This window comes from Salvelinus fontinalis, chromosome 10 (assembly GCF_029448725.1).
Source record: "Salvelinus fontinalis isolate EN_2023a chromosome 10, ASM2944872v1, whole genome shotgun sequence".
NCBI classification, from domain to species: domain Eukaryota; kingdom Metazoa; phylum Chordata; class Actinopteri; order Salmoniformes; family Salmonidae; genus Salvelinus; species Salvelinus fontinalis.
In genome coordinates this window covers 7,851,333-7,872,186 of record NC_074674.1, presented here as the reverse complement: position 1 = coordinate 7,872,186, position 20,854 = coordinate 7,851,333, and the positions used below count along the sequence as shown (strand labels likewise).

The window sequence follows — 20,854 nt, the reverse complement described above, 5'->3', positions numbered from 1 at the left end:
ACAGGAAGTACAACATTACAAATATTTTTCGAGATGTGAGATAACTAACTTGTTTTCTGTAATATGGAATAGTGTTGGAATCGCGAAAATACGTACTTTTGAGGAAAATATGCAGATTTATCGACTCATACCCTGACTGAGACGGGATTATGTTAGCAACTGCGTGACGCACCATGACAACGTGAACGCGATTGGTCCAACAGTCTGCTGGGTGGGTGGTATACGTTTCGCTATTCAATGCCCAATTCGATTCCTATCTCCTTTCTCTAATGTCTCTAGTACTTGGAATGCGATTCCTATCTCCTCTCTTTCTCTGATATGGCGTGTACTTGGACTTGGTGGTCACCTGCCACAGTCACAAACCCCGCCCATTTCTACAATTTTCTTCTTAAAATTTGGATTTTATACCTAACCTTATCCAGACGGTTAACCGTATGCCTAACAATAACTCTTAATACTCCAAATCACATTTTTGTTTTTATATATTTTACTATATAGTTGAAACACTTGTTGGACTCCCGTTTGCATTGCGTGTGTGCGTCACAGCTGTGCCATCCCAAAGTCATTCCAGTTTTCTAGTGTAGCTAGCTAAGTAATCTGGTAAGTAAAAACATGAGTGATAACAGTAAATAAAATTAGATGCATGGTTAGTCTTGCGCCATTGAATGACCTCAGATAGCCTACACCAGTACAGAAGCGGGCTGTTTCCTCATCTTTCCTCATGCTTTTGACATGCTTAGTTGTAGTCTTTGATGTTGTATGTGCTGATCATGCATTGGGGGAATCAAACAATGACTTCCCTAATCTATAGATCAAACCGTTTTTAAGGCTCAAATTGAAATAGCTGTTTTGAAATTACTTGAATGTTCTATAGGTCGTTAACAATAAAACGTCACAATACTGTGCAGAGCGTTCGATTTGTCTGCTTGGGAGGCAAGGAGAACCCCAGTTCCGCTAAAACCATTGGCAAATACATGTTTTGGCTTTAATATCGTCAACTCTTGAGCATAGTCAGAAATACAAATTAACGGTTATTCCACATTTAGCTCTATCACCAGAGTTATACAGCAAGTAGCTAAGTGCATATTTTTCATGACGAGTAAAAAGCAATTTTGTAGATACGTGTGATATTTTATCCACTTGGCATGTACTGTAACGTTAGCTAGTTATCTATGCAAACGTATCATTTACTGTAGCTTGCTTTTTCAGATTAGGCGTTTGGAAAGAGTCCTCAACCTCGTGGTAAAGTTGTCATTCTGACTACTGCCATCACCACTATTTGATGGCAAGCAAATCAAACAATATTTGGTCATCTAGTTTTACCACTGAAAATGAACTTGTTAACTAGCGACATTGACGTAGTCTTCTATTACCTATCTTGACAATTTGACGTGGTCCATCAATCAATGTTGTCTATCCTGCCTGTCAGCAGCAATCGTGATTAAACACTATTAAAAACAATGTTATAAAGTTGGTTGGTTACATTAGCTAACTTCTCTAGGTAGGCATGGCTACGTTGGTTAGAGAAAAAAGTACATTAGGTCTACTTACCACTCACTATATGTTAAGCCAACTGTACAAAGTTTCTACCGGTAGCTTGCAAAGTAAACGTGTCAGCTAAGGGACAGTTAGAAATTTGCTGGGTGGGGGTCTAACTCTTTTCTTTATTTTTGCATTGGGGAGTTAAAACAATAAACATATAATGGACACAGGAGGGGAGTGCATTTTCCCCCATTTTGCAAGTTTTACTATATAATGTCTTCCATATAGCCACATTTTCTCATCTGCTTGCGTCTCCCATATAAAGGTGTTTGGTATTTCCACAATCTTACTATACAACAGATCAGTATTGTCTACCAGTCAACTGTCTATCCTGCCCTCTGTCCATAGTGACTGTAGTAGTAGGTGGAGCATATATACATTTTTTATTAGTAACATGGCCAAATACAACAGGTGTAGACCTTACAGTGAAATGTTTACTTACGAGCCACTAACCAACAATGCAGTTTAAAAAAAATAAGGATAAGAATAATCAATAAAAGTAACAAATAATTAAAGAGCAGCAGTAAAATAACAACAGCGAGATTATATACAGGGGAGTACTGGTACAGAGTCAATGTGTGGGGGAACTGGTTAGTTGAGGTAATATGTACATGTAGGTAGAGTTATTAAAGTGACTGCATAGATGATAACAACAGAGTAGTAACTGTAAAAGAGGGGGAGGGGCATTGCAAATAGTCTAGGTAGCCATTTGACTAGATATTCAGGAGTCTTATGGCTTGGGGGTAGGAGCTGTTTAGAAGCCTATTGGACCTAGACTTGGCGTTCCGGTAGCGCTTGCCGTGCGCTAGCAGAGATAACAGTCTATGACTAGGTTGGCTGGAGTCTTTGACAGTTTTTAGGGCCTACCTCTGACACCGCCTCGTATAGAGGTCCTGGATGACAGGAAGCTTATCCCCAGTGATTTACTGGGCCGTTCGCACTACCCTCTGTTGTGCCTTGCGGTCGGAGGCAGAGCTGTTGCCATACCAGGCAGTGATGCAACCAGTCCTGATGCTCACGATGGTGCAGCTGTAGAACCTTTTGAGGATCCATGCCAAATCTTTTCAGTCTCCTGAGGGGGAATAGGTTTTGTCATGCCCTCTTAATGACTGTCTTGGTGTGTTTGGACCATGTTAGTTTGTTGGTGATGTGGACAGCAAGGAACTTGAAGCTCTCAACCTACTCTGCTACAGCCCTGTCGACGAGAATGGGAGTGTGCTCTGTCCTCTGGGGGTGGCCCGTCAGGAAGTCCAGGATCCAGTTGCAGAGGGAGGTGTTTAGTCCCAGGGTCCTTAGCTTAGATATTTGGGCACTATGGTGTTGAATGCTAAGCTGTAGTCAATGAACAGCATTCTCACACAGGTGTTCTTTTTGTCCAGGTGGGAAAGGGCAGTGTGGAGTGCAATAGAGAGAGCATCATCTGTTGGGGAGGTATGTAAATTGTAGTGGGTCTAGGGTTTCTGGGATAATGGTGTTGATTTGAGCCATTACCATCCTTTCAAAGCACTTCATGGCTACAGATGTGAGTGCCACGGGTCAGTAGTCATTTAGGCAGGTTACCTTCGTGTTCTTGGGCACAGGCACTGGTGGTCTGCTTAAAACATGTTGGTATTACAGACTCGGACAGGGAGAGGTTGTAAATGTCAGTGAAGACACTTGCTAGTTGGTCAGCGCATGCTCGCAGTACATGTCCTGGTAATCTGTCTGGCCCCGCGGCCTTGTGAATGTTGACCTGTTTAAAGGTATTACATTGGCTGCAGAGAGTGTGATCACACAATCTTCTGGAACAGCTGGTGCTCTCATGCATGTTTCAGTGTTATTTTCATCGAGGCGAGCATAGAAGTAGTTTAGCTCGTCTGGTAGGCTCGTGTCACTGTGCAGCTCTCGGCTGTGCTTCTCTTTGTAGTCTGTAATGGTTTGCAAGCCCTGCCACATCTGACGAGCGTCAGAGCATGTGTGGTACGATTTGATCTTAGTCTACCCATCAAACTGTCTATCCTGCCCTCTAGCCATAGTGACAATAGTGGTAGTTAAATCATTTGTACAGATCTGCAATATGTTAACTAACAATCATACCACACATAAAACAATTCAAATCTGTACCAATTTTCTATATAAATTCACAAGATAGAGGAATAGCTGATAGGCAGCGGAGAGGCCAGATGCGTCATTGCGCATAAAAGAGCAGTGAAGACATGCAGCTCAAAAATCTCCCCTATTGATCTTGTTGATGGATAATAAAATTATCCTACCTAGACTATCCTACAACGCCATAATCAATGAATAATTGCATTATTGTTTTCAAATAAGTACAGTTCTACTATAGGCCGTAAACTGCAGTGAAAGTTTTATTTGAATAAATGCTCAAAAGCCCTGTATTTTGAATGTTTCATTCCATTTGGGTCAGTTGTGGGTCTACTCTGGACAGATTACAGAAAGGCACAGTAGCAGGCTAGTCTGGCTGTATTTTTACTTCTAATACTGATGCGCTGTCTGTTGCCGATCATCATTCTCCCAAGTCGACACATAGGCCTATGCCGCTGGGTTCTTGGGGACCCTCAATGCTGCAGAAATGTTTTGGTACGCTTCCCCAGATCTCTGCCTTGACACAATACTGTCTCGGAGCTCTACCGACAATTCCTTCGACCTCGTGGTTTGGTTTTTGCTCTGACATGCACTGTCAATTGTGGGACCTTATATATACAGGTGTGTGCCTTTCCAAAATCATGTCCAATCAATGGAATTTTCCACAGGTGGACTCCAATCAAGTTGTAGGAACATCTCAAGGATGATCAATCGAAACAGTTTGCGCCTGAGCTCAATTTCACGTCTCATAGCAAAAGGTCTGAATACTTTTGTAAATACATTTATTTTATTTTTTATCTAAAAACTGTTTTCGACTTCGTCATTATGGGGTATTTTGTGTAGATTGTTGAGAGAAAATATATATTTAGTACATTTTAGAATAAGGCTGTAACGTAACAAAATGTGGATAAAGTCAAGGGGTCTAAATACTTTCTGAAGGCACTGCAAATTTGATTAAATTATAGATATAGCATCAAAATGTAGAAAATGTGATTTCCCCCTAGCTGATCATTGTCTGCAGCCTTCTCTGATCGTAGTGTAATGAGACAGGCAGAGATAGTGAGCTCGTTCATGGTGGTTGGCGAACACTAACCCTTCTGGCCCTTTAGCCTTGCGTGTCATCGACTGTGCCACAAAACCATGCTAAAGTGGTAAGGTCGATATCCCCATTTATAAACACAGGGTTACTACAGTTATTTTTGTTTATGCTGGTAATAATTATTTTTGAGTTATTTTTAATAGGGGGAGGGTCATATGAAAATATATGTAACTTTGGGGATGGGGTCGAATTTTTTTTAATGACACCTCGAGTTGGACCAGCCGAACGCTCTGCTCCTTATTGTGACGTTTTATTGACAACGACCTATTTTGATAGCCCTGACATAATAAGGTCAATCAAATCGTTACCTTTGGTGTCTTGGGCCAAGGTTAGTATTCTGAATGCATGACATTGATTACAGAATTTTCTCCCACCAAAAGGATTGACAAGAATCTAGAATGTCATATAGAACATTTGAGGACGTGAAGGACGTCATTCTATCAGCCCACAAAAACACAGACGCCGGGGATAAAGTCGGCTTTTACAACACCTGGGCAGAGAACTATGACCAGGTAGGATCATTACTGTAGGCTACGTCTCAAATGGCATCCTATTTCCCATATACGGTAGTGAATGACTTGTTATGACCTGAGGTCTAAGTGGCATTGGTCAAAAGAAGTATGGTGCACTAAAGGGGGAGACAAGGGTGTCATTTGAGATTTGCCTGAAATCCAACAGCTTGTCAATGTAATGCGTTAGGCCTACTGCTCCACTAGATGGACCGTCCACTTATCTACTGTCACTGGAGGGCCGGAAACCCCCGCAGACCCGCGAGGATTGGGTTCCACGAGCTCTGGGGGCCCATGTGCCTGTCATCTCACACCTGCACTACATGACCAAAAGTCAAACATCTCATTCCAAAATCATGGGCATTAATATAGAGTTGGTCCCCCCTTTGATGCTATAACAACCTCCACTCACTCTGGGAAGGTCTTCCACTAGATGTTGGAACGTTGCTGCGGGGAATTGCTTCCATTCAGCCACAAGAGCTTTAGTGAGGTTGGGCACTGATGTTGGGCGATTAGGCGTTGCTCGCAGTCGTCATTCCAATTCATCCCAAAGGTGTTTGATGGGGTTGAGGTCAGAGCTCTGTGCAGTCCAGTCAAGTTCTTCCACACTGATTTTGACAAACCATTCCTGTATGGACCTCGCTTTGTGCACAGGGGGCATTGTCATGTGAAACAGGAAAGGGCCTTCCCCAAACTGTTGCCACAGTTGGAAGCACAGAATCGTCTAGAATGTCATTGTATGCTGTAGCATTAAGATTTCCCTTCACTTAAACTTAGGGGCCTAGCCCGAACCATGAAAAACAGCCCCAGACCATTATTCCTCCTCCAACAAACTTTACAGTTGGCACTATGCAATGTGACAGGTAACGTTCTCCTGGCATCTGCCAAACCGATTAGTCCGTCGGACTGCCAGATGGTGAAGCGTGATTCATCACTCCAGAGAACACGTTTCCATTGCTCCAGAGTCCAATGGCAGTGAGCTTTACACCACTCCAGTCGACGCTTGGCATTGCCAATGGTGATCGTAGGCTTGTGTGCTTGGCCATGGAAACCGATTTCATGAAGCTCCTGACAAACAGTTCTTGTGCTGACGTTGTTTCCAGAGGCAGTTTGGAACTCGATAGTGAGTGTTGCAACCGAGGACTGATGATTTTTATACACTACGTTCTTCAGCACTGATGGCCTCTGACGTTCTGTGAGCTTGTGTGACCTACCACTTTGCGGCTGAGCCGTTGTTGCTCCTAGACATATCCACTTTACAAAAACAGCACTTACAGTTGACCAGGGCAGCTCTAGCAGGGCAGAAACTATACGAGCTGACTTGTTTGAAAGGTGGCCTCCTATGACAGTGCCACGTTGAAAGTCACTGAGCTCTGCAGTAAGGCCATTCTACTACCAATGTTTGTCTATGGCGATTGCATGGCCATGTGCTCGATTTTTATACACCTGTCAGCGACGGGTGTGGCTGAAATAGCTGAATCCACTAATTTGAAGAGGTGTCCACATACTTTTGTATGTCTTTCTATACATGTTTTTAAAGAAATCATTCTGACAGTATCCCTCTTTTTTTACTATCCACATGTTGCAAGTGTTTTGCTGTCCAATCTACATGGTAGTGGGTGAGGAAAACAGACTATATATAGTTGTCATGCATCTAATTAGCCATTTCTCAGTGGCACCGGCGGCAGTCCACCTTGGCATCCTAACCTATTTCGCTATCAATTTCAAAAAAAAGTTAGGGGAATCAGGTCGGACTCCGATGGAGAAAAAGTTCATTGCTCAACGTGGATCAACGAAAGGCAAGTGGTGCCTGAAGACAAAGCAAAAAAGCTTTATCTGAAGCTACCAACTCGTTCTCCACTTACAAAACACCATCACAGGTGGAAGCTAGTAGACCTACTGATGCAGCCCCCCAGTCCAGACTGACCTCACTGCTCTAGCCCGGCAATGACACTGGCCTCCTCTAATTCCTCCCATCAAGAATAGTTTGGTATTTTATTAAGATCCCCATTTAGCTGTTGAAAAAGCAGCAGCTGTTCTTCCTGGGGTCCACACAAAACATGAAACATGACATAATACAGAACATCTAATAGACAAGAACCGCTCAAGGACGGCATTACATATATATTTTTAAAAGGCACACACAGCCTACATATCACTGCATACACACAAACTATCAAGGTCAAATAGTGCCTCAGTTTCAGTGCCTCTAGTGAGAGTGCCAGCCATCCTCCTCCTCTCCCAGAAAACCAAGATGATGACTGCAATGTACCCAGTGCCGCTCATGAGTAACCCCCCCCCCCCCCCTATATATAGCTATAGATAGACAGGCTAATCGACTAAACTGCGTTGTCTTCATAATGGAACATCCCCTAGTTAGCTACTGTTTTGACAGTGGACTGATTGTATTACTTGGCATTAATTGACTGGTTTTATGCAGCACAAACTTTCTATCCAAGTTGCGAGAGAGCGCGAGGATGGCTAAGTTAGGCTGTAGGACAGTTGTGTATTCTTAAAAATCTATTGGTTACTGATTAGTATGCGCTGGCATCAAATTCATTTTACAATCTGCAATGTTTGAATTTCCCACTTTTAATGACGAAACCAGTAGTGTAGCTAAATACATTATTGCCAGCAGACAGCATTCAACATAGCAGCATCGCGACACCGTAGGCCTGTAGCTTCATGAAACAAAAATGACAACCTAATAAAAATAAACATGTATCAATTAAAGCAAAGCTATAGGCTAACGCGTATCCATCAAAGGAAGGCTATAGGCTGACGTGTATCCGTTAAAGCAAGGCTATAGGCTAACGCGTATCCGTTAAAGCAAGGCTATAGGCTAACGCGTAACACCACGTAGTCTGATAGACAGCCGCGTAGACGTCGCAATTTCAGAGCTCTGGACATCAATCGGTAGTCTATACTTTGAGTGGCTGGCGCATTAGATGTATTCATTTTTTTTTAGGGAGGGGAGGGGTCCAGAGAGACTAGGCTACTCCAGTGTCTACTGTGTATAACTGTGTGTATGTTAACTCCACCGCAGGACGTGGGTCTTCTGGACTATCGTGCCCCGAGTCTGGCGGCAAACTGCCTGTCCCCCTGTTTCCATGGCGACCGGGTGACAGCAGTGATTCTGGACGTGGCCTGTGGCACTGGATTGGTCGCAGCACAGGTGAGCCTCACTAAATCACACCCCGACACCTATGGTAAAATGTCAGGTAGCTTTAACCTCTACCCGGATACACAGTTTTGCACAGTACACAGGATGGCGTGTAGCTTTAGAGTGAGTGATGACTTCTGTGATTTTGTGTCTGTCTGATACTCAGCTGAAGAGAATGGGCTTCAGGCATTTTGTGGGCGTTGATGGGAGCAAAGGCATGTTGGAACTGGCCAATAAGACGGGCCTCTACCAGGACCTCAAGCAATGCATGCTGGGAGACGAACCACTTCCTGTCCAAGCTGGTACCACTGAACTTTGTATAACTGATCATGTTCATAATAGTCATAATAATCTGTCTGAAGCAATAAGACATTACTAGACCATTATATTTATTCTGACATAAATACTGGCAGACTTTCATGCGTTACCATGGGAGATTACATTACAAACATGCAGGGAGATTAGATTAGACATGCTTTACCCTAGGAGATTACATTACAAACATGCAGGGAGATTAGATTAGACATGCTTTACCATGGGAGATTACATTACAAACATGCAGGGAGATTAGATTAGACATGCTTTACCCTAGGAGATTACATTTCAAACATGCAGGGAGATTAGATTAGACATGCTTTACCATGGGAGATTACATTACAAACATGCAGGGAGATTAGATTAGACATGCTTTACCCTAGGAGATTACATTTCAAACATGCAGGGAGATTAGATTAGACATGCTTTACCATGGGAGATTACATTACAAACATGCAGGGCGATTAGATTAGACATGCTTTACCCTAGGAGATTACATTTCAAACATGCAGGGAGATTAGATTAGACATGCTTTACCCTGGGAGATTACATTACAAACAAATGCAGGGAAAGAAAAGCAACTTGGTGAAAAAGAGTTTACAGTTTCTCATTGTCTCCTCTTCACCCTCTGTCTCTTTCCCCCTCCTCCTCACCCTCCTCCTTCTCCCTCCTCTCTAATCCCCCTCTGCCTCCTCATCCCCCGGAACTCGTCGTCCTTCTCCTCTACCCTCCTGCAGGGCAGTTTGATGTGGTAGTGATTGTTGGGGCGCTAAGCGACGGCCAGGTGCCAGTGAGAGTCATCAGAGAGTTGTGCCAGGCCACCAAACCAGGTCACATGACTGTTTTTAATTGGACAAAATATACTGTAAATAATATAATACTTTATAAAGCGGGTAGTTTGGGTTCTGAAAGCCGTGATATGTCAGATAATATACCACTGGTATGATGCAAAATTACTTGTTTACTCTTCTAGTTGCTTTGGTAACCAGGTTTGTGGTATATGGCCAATATAACACGGCTAAGGGCTGTATAAGAATGGCCATATACCACACCTCCTCGAGCATTATTGCTTAAGTATACTATTCAGTAATAATACTGAAATACACGCACTTGTTCTATATACACAACAGTTCAAAAGTTTGGGGTCACTCAGAAATGTCCTTGTTTTTGAAAGAAAAGATTTTTGTTTTGAGACTGGTGTTTTGTGGGTACTATTTAATGAAGCTGCCAGTTGAGGACTTGTGAGGCGTCTGTTTCTCAAACTAGACACTCTAATGTACTTGTCCTCTTGCTCAGTTGTGCACCGGGGCCTCACTATCCTCTCTATTCTGGTTAGAGCCAGTTTGAGCTGTTCTGTGAAGGGAGTTGTACACAGTGTCGTATGAGATTTTCAGTTTCTTGGCAATTTCTCGCATGGAATAGCCTTCATTTCTCAGTTTCTGGCCATTTTGAGCCTGTAATCGAACCCACAAATACTGATGCTCCAGATACTCTAGTCAAAAGAAGGACAGTTTTATTGCTTCTTTAATCAGAACAACAGTTTTCAGCTGTGCTAACATAATTGCAAAAGGGTTTTCTAATGATCAATTAGACTTTTAAAATGATATACTTGGATTAGCTAACACAACGTGTCATTGGAACACAGGCGTGATGGTTGCTGATAATGGGCCTCTGTACGCTGTAGAAAAGGCCCATGGAGTTGGTGGAATAATCCTTTAATTCATGGCCACTTACTCAGCTGGGCCAGAGCGCTTTAATTAGGTCAGGTGGCAATGACCGACAGATCTCATCCACATAAAAGGAGGAAAACGGCATCGCCTGATCTCGCTGCTTTCTCTTCCTTAACTCCGTCTGGTCCAGAAGTTCTGTGCGTCCATGAATCCACGTAAGTCCACCGACTCTGTTACCTTTCATCTGAACTATCTGTTGCGAGTGGGAGAGTGGGCTATCAGTTATTGTTTATAGTTGTTATCGCGGAGCGCGGCTAGGAGTGCACGCTTCAAACATATTGTGTAATGTGAATTGTAAATGATCATACGGATCCTCATAGGCCAATTATGCAATCGATATGTTTAATATGTAATTAAATTAATTCCATGTACACATGAAGACCAATAGAAAGGATGAAATGAGAAATGTCATTGTTTGCTAACTGATCGACTTTGATATCAAACTAAAGGAGATTATAGATTTAATGACCATTCACTGTTTGTATTTATTTCATGATTTATGTGAAATAGTTAAGAGCCTAAATGACTCACAGGTGATTACTATTGACTTCTTAATTAACTGGATTCATGAGTTCCCTAATTATGTTAATAATGAATGATTGTTATGATTTGATCTTTGTGATTATGAATTTGATTGGATACGTGTTATTTTGTTTCCTTTGTTATGCAGCACAGACTACTCAGTAAATATACCACTTTATGGTTAAAGGAATTCCTGCCTCAGTCTCATCCATTCTTCTGTCACCTGACACGTGACCACCTGTCCACCTTCACTGTCAGTCATCCTACCTGTCCAGCTACCCACATAGATTCCACTAATCTTTCAGTACGCCTATGTAGATATTAGATTAAAAATCAGACGTACCCAGCTACAATAGTAATTTACAACATTAACAATGTCTACAATGTATTTCTGATCAATTTGATGTTATTTTAATGGGCAAAAAATGTGCTTTTCTTTCAAAAACAAGGTCATTTCTAAGTGACCCCAAACTTTTGAACGGTAGTGTGTATGGAACAAGTAACAATGGAGATCTACAAACAGCCAGATAGTGTATTTTTAAACAGAAAGAGACAGAAACAAACTCCCACCATGCCTCACTTTTACCCCTTCCAGGTGGTTACGTCTGCATGACAACCAGAGGTAACCATGACAACCTGGAGTACAAGGCAGCGCTGGAGCATGAGCTGGAGCTGATGGAGGGGGCGGGGCTCTGGGGTCACGTGGCGATCACGGAGGTGGATGAGTGGGAGAAAGCCGTAGCGGAGCCGGAGAAGGGGTACATACCTGGAGTGGTGTATGTTTACAGGAAGTCATCACAGTGACATTATCACAAACACTTGCACAGGTTTTTTCCCCCAAAATAATTTCCATGTAAATAATTTGTCCATGTAAATGGACAATAAAGTATATTGTATCACATTGACCTCATCACAGTAACAGACCTGTACAGGCCATAACAGTGACATCACGGTAACACCCCTGTACAGTAAGACACTTGTACAGGCCATAACAGTGACATCGCTGTAACACCCCTGTACAGTAACACACCTGTACAGTCTGTGACAGTGGCGCCCTCCATTGGCATTGAGCGGCCATCTTTGAAGGCAGCTACTATTCCAAAGATAAAGATGCCTAGAAAATGCTTATCCAATAGAAAGCCCCTCAATCACGCTTGTAGACAATGTTATGGCGACGTTAGCCAGTGAAGATCATCCACAGAAAAATGTAATCAGGTCTAACGGTCGTGTTGCTCCCCGAACTGTGCCATTTTAGCTAGTGGCCATTACAGAGTGTCTATATACCAAAAATTGAATGAATCTGAGTTGCGTTTCATGAGAAGAAGAATTTTAAAGTAATTTAGCATTAGCTTTATGCTAGCCCTTTTTTGTCAAACTTCAAAGACCTGTGTTGTCTTTGGAGATATCAACAACAAACGTATTTAATTATGATCAATAATGTACGAATTGTATTTGATCGTTTGGCTGATAGAACAAAATAGCCTGGATTTATAGGCATCAAAGTTTGTGAGAAGTCGTCGTCAGACAAGCCAGTTGTATCTTCAGAAGTTGTAGTAGAGTCGTCGTCAGACAAGCCAGTTGCAGCTTCAGAAGTTGCACAAGTAAAGTTTGCGTGAGTAATGCAGAGTAATTCTGGAGGTGGACATGGTGACATGTAGATGCAAGTCAGACAATTTTGTGTCCCCAAAATGCAACATACATTGAAAGTTGGTGATCAATGGAATCGGGTCAGAGCATTTATTTTGTATCATTGTTAATAATGTTTCTTGAACTATTTGTAATCGTATACTGTCTATATGGTTTTTGGTTGTTTGTTTATTTTTCATAAGGTAGTCATTTATGAGCCTTTAGTTGTTGTGATTATCATGTATGTCTATTGTCTTTATTGGTGTTTAAACTCAACCAACTCAAATCATCAAATCAAATGTTTTTATAAAGCCCTTTTTTACATCAGCTGATGTCACAAAGTGCTTATACAGAAACCCAGCCTAAAACCCCAAACAGCAAGCAATGTAGAAGCACGGTGGCTAGGAAAAACTCACTAGAAAGGCAGGAACCTAGGAACAAACTTAGAGAGGAATCAGACTCTGAGGGGTGGCCAGTCCTCTTCTGGCTGTGTCCGGTGGAGATTATAACAGTACATGGCCAAGATGTTCAAACGTTCATAGATGACCAGCAGGGTCAAATAATAATCACAGTGGTTGTAGAGGGTGCAAAAGGTCAGCACCTCCGGAGTAAATGTCAGTTGGCTTTTCATAGCCGATCATTCAGAGTTAGAGACAGCAGGTGCCGTAGAGAGAGAGAGTTGAAAACAACAGGTCAGGGTTCCATAGCTGCAGGCAGAACAGTTGGAACTGGAGCAGCAGCACGACCAGGTGGACCGGGGGCAGCCAGGAGTCAATCAGGCCAGGTATTCTTGAGGCATGGTTCTAGGGCCCAGGTCCTCCGAGAGGGAGAGAGAGAATTAGAGGGAGCACTCAATGTGTGTTGCACCTCAATGTTGGTAACGCAATTGGAGATGCCAAAGTGGAAATAGTCCACCCACACACTGGAAGAAGTTCCTGATAGCAGAGATAAATTGGCGAAGCAAGAGGTTTTACTCCGGCCAAAATCTGTCCATGACAATAAGCCCACTAAATGAGGTCAATGAGTTTCAAATTTGATTGACAAAAAAATGGAATTGCTATTTTGCTTATTTTATCAAATATAAGTTTTGTAGTGGTTAGGTTGTTACGCAACTTTCCCAAAAAAATACTTTATATCGGAGTTGTACCTGTTGTCATAGAGATAAATAGAGGACTGATCATGGATATAACCCATTTTAGCATGGACATTGCCATTGAGGGCTTCCACCATTTTTAAAATTAGTCAACTGGGTGGGGATTCTGGGCGGCAGGTAGCCTAGCGGTTAAGAGTGTTGGGCCAGTAACCTAAATGTCTCTGGTTAGAATCCCAGAGCCAACTTGGTGATAAACCTGTCGATGTGCCCTTGAGCAAGGCACTTAACCCTAATTGCTCCCGTTAGTCGCTCTGGATAAGAGCATCTGCTAAACAACTCAAATGTAAATGTATAAAAAAAATATATAAAAACGCAACAATTTCTAAGATCTTACTGAGCTATATTTGAAATTAGGAAATCAGTCAATTGAAATATATTCATTAGGCCCTAATCTATGGATTTCACAACACTGGGAATACAGATATGCATCTGTTGGTCACAGATACCTTTAAAAAACAAGTAGGGGTGTGGATCAGGAAACCAGTCAGTATCTCGTGTGACAACCATTTGCCTCGTGCAGCGCGACACATCGCCTTCGCTTAGAGGTGATCAGGCTGTTGATTGTGCCCTGTGGAATGTTGTCCCACTCCTCTTCAATGGCTGTGCGAAGTTGCTGGACATTGGCGGGAACTGGAATAAGCTGTCGTACACGTCAATCCAGAGCATCCCAAACCTGCTCAATGGGTGACGTGTCTGATGAGTGTGCAGGCCATGGAAGAACTGGGACATTTTCAGGTTCCAGGAATTGTGTGCAGATCTTTCCGAAATGGGGCCGTGCATTATCATGCTGAAACATGAGGTGATGGCGGCGGATGAATGGGCCTCAGGATCTTGTCACGGTATATCTGTGCATTCAAATTGCCATCGATAAAATGCAACTGTGTTCGTTGTCCGTAGCTTATAGAGCCCGTTCTGTGTTTTCAAACATTTGTACACGAGGGCGATGCGGGCTTGTTGGTAGGAGAACAAGGGGGAGTTCTTATAGAACCCTGCAAAAAAAGCCTCTATTTACATGTTGCTTATGAGAGCATTTCACACTACTTTTGGATTATAATTGGATGTTAAGGCTCATAATGTCCTGCTTCATATAATGGTTGTGTCATCATTGCAAATCAATTGCATTATACTTCAACACTTTAACAATTAAAATGGCTAACTTTTGCTACAGCCTATATTAATGAGTGTTAGCATTCTAGCTAACAACTGCTACATTCTAAATAGTTATTTAGCAAATCACAACCAAATATAATCTGTTCAAGCAGGAATGAAAACATTTGAGAACGTTTGAGAACCCAAAAAGTTATTTTATTTAGAAGTAATAAAAAGGTACATCTAGGCGATGTTGAATGTGCGCAGATGGCGATGGCTCTCTTACTACCGCCAAGAGTCACGAGCATCTGTGCATAACGTCAGTGTGTCGTGTAATGGAAAAGGGTCAATGCCTGCCCATTCCATAACCCTACCGCCACCATGGGGCACTCTGTTCACAACGTTGACATCAGGAAACCGTTCGCCCACACGACGCCATACGCATGGTCTGCGGTTGTGAGGCCGGTTGGACGTACTGCCAAATTCTAATTTCTTATGGTAAAGAAATGAACATTCAATTCTCTGGCAACAGCTCTGGTAGACATTCCTGCAGTCAGCATGCCAGTTGCATCTCTGGCATTGTGTTGTGTGACAAAACTGCACATTTTAGAGTGGTCTTTTATTGTCTCCAGAACAAGGTGCACCTGTGTAATGATCATGCACACAATTTGATAGAAATTAACTTTTTGTTGGTATGGAAAATGTCTGGGGTCTTTTATTTCAGCTCATGAAACATGGAACCAACACTTGACAACTCCTATGATGTATGTGTTTGGGTAAAATGTACATTTTTGTTTTATTCTGTAAATTACTGACAACATTTCTCCCAAATTCCCCCCCAAAATATTTTAATTTAGAGCATTTATTTGCAGAAAATGACAAATGCAAAGATGCAGTGTTGTCAGTCCTCGAATAATGCAAAGAAAATAAGTTCATATTCATTTTTAAACAACACAATACTAATAATGTTTTAACCTAGGAAGAGTTCAGAAATCAATATTTGGTGAAATAACCCTGATTTTCTATCACAGCTTTCATGAGTCTTGGCATGCCCTCCACCAGTCTTTCACATTGATGTTGGGTGACTTTATGCCACTCCTGGCGCCAAAAATCAAGCAGCTCAGCTTTGTTTGATGGCTTGTGACCATCCATCTTCCTCTTGATCACATTCCAATAATTTTTTCTCTCATCAATCCACACACAATACCCCATAACAACAAAACAAAAAACAGGTTTTTATACATTTTTGCAAATGTATATCTAAAAATACAAAAAACTCAAATAGTTTATTTACTGAATGCTGTCCGTGGCATTAACTATTTATATTCACCTTCTCTAAATTATTACACTTCCTGATGGCGGTGCATTTGTCTTGGTTGCTGAGGAGAGGAGGGAGAGGTGAAGGAGTAGAGGAGAGGCAAAGAGAATAAATACTCTTTTAATGCCCACAGGGGAAAGTTGTTTGCTCCAGCTAAGCCATATACAGACACAACAATAGACATACACACACAATAAAAATGCTGCACACACATAGTGCCTTGCGAAAGTATTCACCCCCTTGGCATTTTTCCTATTTTGTTACCTTACAACCTGGAATTAAAATAGATTTTTGGGGGATTTTGTATCATTTGATTTACACAACATGCCTACCACTTTGAAAATGCAAAATATTTATTGTGAAACAAACAAGAAATAAGACAAAAAAAACAGAACTTGAGCGTGCATAACTGTTCACCCCCAAAGTCAATACTTTGTAGAGCCACCTTTTTGTAGCAATTACATCTGCAAGTCTCTTGGGATATGTCTCTTGGGATAAGCTTGGCACATCTACCCACTGGGATTTTTGCCCATTCTTCAAGGCAAAACTGCTCCAGCTCCTTCAAGTTGGATGGGTTCCGCTGGTGTACAGCATTCTTTAAGTCATACCACATATTCTCAATTGGATTGAGGTCTGGGCTTTGACTGGGCCATTACAAGACATTTAAATGTTTCCCCTTAAACCACTCGAGTGTTGCTTTAGCAGTATGCTTAGGGTCATTGTCCTGCTGGAAGGTGAACCTCATCCCAGTCTCAAATCTCTGGAAAACTGAAACAGGTTTCCCTCAAGAATTTCCGTGTATTTAGCGCCATCCATCATTCCTTCAATTCTGACCAGTTTCCCAGTCCCTGACGATGTAAAAACATCCCCACAGCATGATGCTGCCACCCCCATGCTTCTCTGTGGGGATGGTATTCTCGGGGTGATGAGAGGTGTTGGGTTTGTGCCAGACATAGCGTTTTCCTTGATGGCCAAAAAGCTCAATTTTAGTCTCATCTGACCAGATTACCTTCTTCCATATGTTTGGGCAGTCTCCCACATGCCTTTTGGCAAACACCAAAAGTGTTTGCTTATTTTTTTCTCTAAGCGATGGCTTTTTTTCTGGCCACACGTACAGCTTAAATTGGTCCTATTGCCAGATACTCCAATCTCCACTGTGGAGCTTTGCAGCTCCTTCAGGGTTATCTTTGGTCGCTTTGTTGCCTCTCTGATTAAAGCCCTCCCTTGCCTGGTCTGTGAGTTTTGGTGGGCGGCCTTCTCTTGGCAGGTTTGTTGTGGTGCCATATTTTTTAAATTTTTTAATAATGGATTTAATGGTGCTCCGTGGGATGTTCAAAGTTTCGGATATTTTTTTTATAACCCAACCCTGATCTGTACTTCTCCACAACTTTGTCCCTGACCTGTTTTGAGCTCCTTGGTCTTCATGGTGCCGCTTGCTTGGTGGTGTTGCAGACTCTGGGGCCTTTCAGAACAGGTGTGTATATACACTGAGATCATGTGACGGATCATGTGACACTTAGATTGCACACAGGTGGACTTTATTTAATTAATTATGTGACTTCTGAAGGTAATTGGTTGCACCAGATCTTATTTAGGGGCTTCATAGCAAAGGGGGTGAATACATATGCACGCACCACTTTTCCATTTAGAATTTTTTGAAACTTGTTATTTTTTTCACTTCACTTCACCAATTTGGACTATTTTGAATGTCCATTACATGAAATCCAAATAAAAATCTATTTAAATTACAGTTTGTAATACAACAAAATAGGAAAAACGCCAATGGGGTGAATACTTTTGCAAGGCACTGTATCCCTGAAAAAAACAAGTGCAGAGTTAGAATGGAGTTACAGAGTAACAGAGAACCTCACATAAACCTCTGTGCTGCACGTCAACAATTACATGTGGTTCTGTCATAGGTTGACTAACCTAATGTAGCAGGCGTAGTTAGACACCTGTATTTTTCAAGGGAAAATGAAGTTAGTTTGAAAATACTATATCCCTGAAAACAGGTAACATCTGCTTTCTGCCAACGCCGCTAAGGCTGTAGGTTGACAGGAGGAAATGGAGGCAATGGGGCTAATGCAGCTATTTGAAGCTAATGGTGCATAGCACATACGTAGAGATAGAAAGACGACTCATCTCTATTTCACAGAAGTTCATTTTGTTCTTATTTTGTGTTTGAAGAAAAGCATAAAGCTAATATTGGTGATTTACCGCCACCTGCAGTGCTGGAGTCCTGAACCAAATCTCGTCATTCATTTATTGTGGCCACTAGAAAGCAGTGATATAGCTTAAAGCCATAACAAACCAAGACAATGCTCTGATCCTTAGCTGATCACTCCCAACCCATAGGAATCCCCACCCAATTGACTACTTTCATATCATTAATGTTAATTGTGGTGTCTTCATTGGTGTTTAAATTCAACTTGCCAGTTACCAGCTCAATCCTTCGAACTCAATGTGTATTGCAACTCTATTCGAGGTGCCACCGCAAAAATAGTCCACCTACACATTGGCAGAAGTTCCCTGAACAAACATGTTCAAACCTGTGGCATGCTCAAACCCTGTGGGCTGTTGTGGGTGAAGTATTCAAAGGGGCCACACCTCTTGAAGGTTTCTTGAAGCAGTGTGAACAGCCTTCCATAAACCCTTTGTACAGCTGCTGCACCTCAACATCTAGACTTCCGGAACAATCCCTCTCCTTCTGGGCCAAACACAACCTCTGAATAGCTTTCTACCGTGTTCGTATCCTTCCTGACGAATCAGACAGTCAGAGGACTGAGAAGGATGCAGAATGGCAGCTCCAACTACAACATTTGAAGATGTGACGGACTCCCTTCTGTCAGCTAGCAATATTGCGAAGGTCGGGGATACAGTCAACTTCTACAACACCTGGGCAGACAACTATGATCAGGTAGTGAAATGATTCTAATTCATGTACTCTTATTGTACAGACTTCTTATTGATGACTGCTTACTGTGATCACTATGGCTTTTAAAATGAACCTCTTTGGCTGACAAGGTCAATTGTAAACAAGCAATTGTGTGTATAACCGAAACATACTACATGTGGGCTGTTGACTGTATATTCAATAACAGGATCATGCATTTCTGGACTTTTACAGGCCGAGTAGTGTCTGCAAAATGCCTGTCCTGTTTCCATAGTGACGGGGAGACAGCTATGGTTCTGGACTTGGCCTGTGGTACCGGAATGGTCGCAACACTGGTAAAACGCAAAACCACACTCACTATGTTAGAACAGGAGGAGGGTGATTGACATCACCTCAATTCAAACATATCTTCTTCCCACTAGCGGAATAACTTGTATTGCAGCTTTGAAGTGAGTGAGGACGTCTGTGATTTTGTGTCTGCCTGATACTCAGCTGAAGAGAATGGGCTTCAGGCATTTTGTGGGCGTTGACTGGAGCAAAGGCATGCTGAAACTGGCCAATAAAACGGGGCTCTACCAGGACCTCAAGCAATGCATGCTGGGAGACTAACCACTTCATAACCAAGCTGGTACCACAGAACTTTGAACTTTATATAATTTATAATATTGATCATGATCAGCTAAAATCTTTGAATTGAAACAGTGGCACACAGAGAAGGAAGGGAGCTTCCCTGATGTGCCCTTTCATTATATTCCTCTCTCATCCTCTTGTCACATGCTTTTCCCACTCAGAAGTGAGAGCTATGGAATTTTCCTTCCAAATGATCCTATTCACTTTTCAAAGGGGCATTCTGCAGTTGCTAAATTTTTTGAATTCAGTCAGAAGAGCATGTCCTCTGGCAGTGAGGCCTCTCCTTACTGCTTCTTCAAACATCTTTCAGTACCTTCTCTCATCATCCTCCTGCCATTCTCTGGGCCACAGGCAACTTTAGGGTTGCTGTGGTCTCGCAGGATCTTGACTCTCTCACTCTCTCATTTCTCTCTCTTTCGTTACTCTCTCTCTTTCATTTCTCTTTAATTTCTCTCTCTCGTTCCTCTCTCTCGACCACTCCCGGCAGGTGTGTTTGATGTGGAGGTGATCGTCTGAGCTATGGCTCATGGTTAGGCACCTGTGAGTGTCGTCTGAGAGCTGTGTGAGGCCCTTAAACAAGTCAAATTTATTTATATAGCCCTTCTTACATCAGCTGATATCTCAAAGTGCTGTACAGAAACCCAGCCTAAAACCCCAAACAGCAAGCAATTCAGGAAAAACTCCCTAGAAAGGCCAAAACCTAGGAAGAAACCTAGAGAGGAACCAGGCTATGAGGGGTGGCCAGTCCTCTTCTGGCTGTGGCTGGTGGAGATTATAACAGAACATGGCTAAGATGTTCAAATGTTCATAAATGACCAGCATGGTCAAATAATAATAATCACAGTAGTTGTCGAGGATGCAGCAAGTCAGCACCTCAGGAGTAATTGTTAGTTGGCTTTTCATAGCCGATCATTAAGAGTATCTCTCTGGCCCCGGACAGGGCCAAACAGGAAGGATATAACCCCACCCACTTTGCCAAAGCACAGCCCCCACACCACTAGAGGGATATCTTCAACCACCAACTTACCATCCTGAGACAAGGCCGAGTATAGCCCACAAAGATCTCCGCCACGGCACAACCCAAGGGGGTGCGCCAACCTAGGTGAGATTCCTCATTATACTTTACTCATTCTTCTGATTTGTACTGTAGGCTTTATGCTGGAGCTAAATAGACAGATGG

General features: G+C 42.4%; 1 protein-coding gene across 1 annotated transcript; it reads left to right on the top strand.

Annotated features, from left to right (window-relative positions):
- Positions 1-354: 354 nt before the first annotated feature.
- On the top strand, positions 355-12,918 carry mettl27 (methyltransferase like 27). Its single transcript, XM_055935614.1, has 6 exons — positions 355-600; positions 5,107-5,238; positions 8,282-8,410; positions 8,565-8,700; positions 9,451-9,543; positions 11,561-12,918. The coding sequence occupies exons 2-6, from the start codon at positions 5,125-5,127 to the stop codon at positions 11,767-11,769; spliced, it is 681 nt and encodes a 226-aa protein (XP_055791589.1). The 5' UTR covers positions 355-600; positions 5,107-5,124; the 3' UTR covers positions 11,770-12,918.
- The last annotated feature ends 7,936 nt before the right edge of the window (positions 12,919-20,854 follow it).

Excerpts from the sequence above, each read along its gene's own strand:
- mettl27 (XM_055935614.1), top strand. The coding sequence starts at position 5,125 with ATGTCATATAGAACATTTGAGGACGTGAAGGACGTCATTCTATCAGCC. Across the intron at positions 5,239-8,281 it reads GGGCAGAGAACTATGACCAG|GACGTGGGTCTTCTGGACTA; the intron begins GTAGGATCATTA and ends ACTCCACCGCAG. Across the intron at positions 9,544-11,560 it reads GTGCCAGGCCACCAAACCAG|GTGGTTACGTCTGCATGACA; the intron begins GTCACATGACTG and ends TACCCCTTCCAG.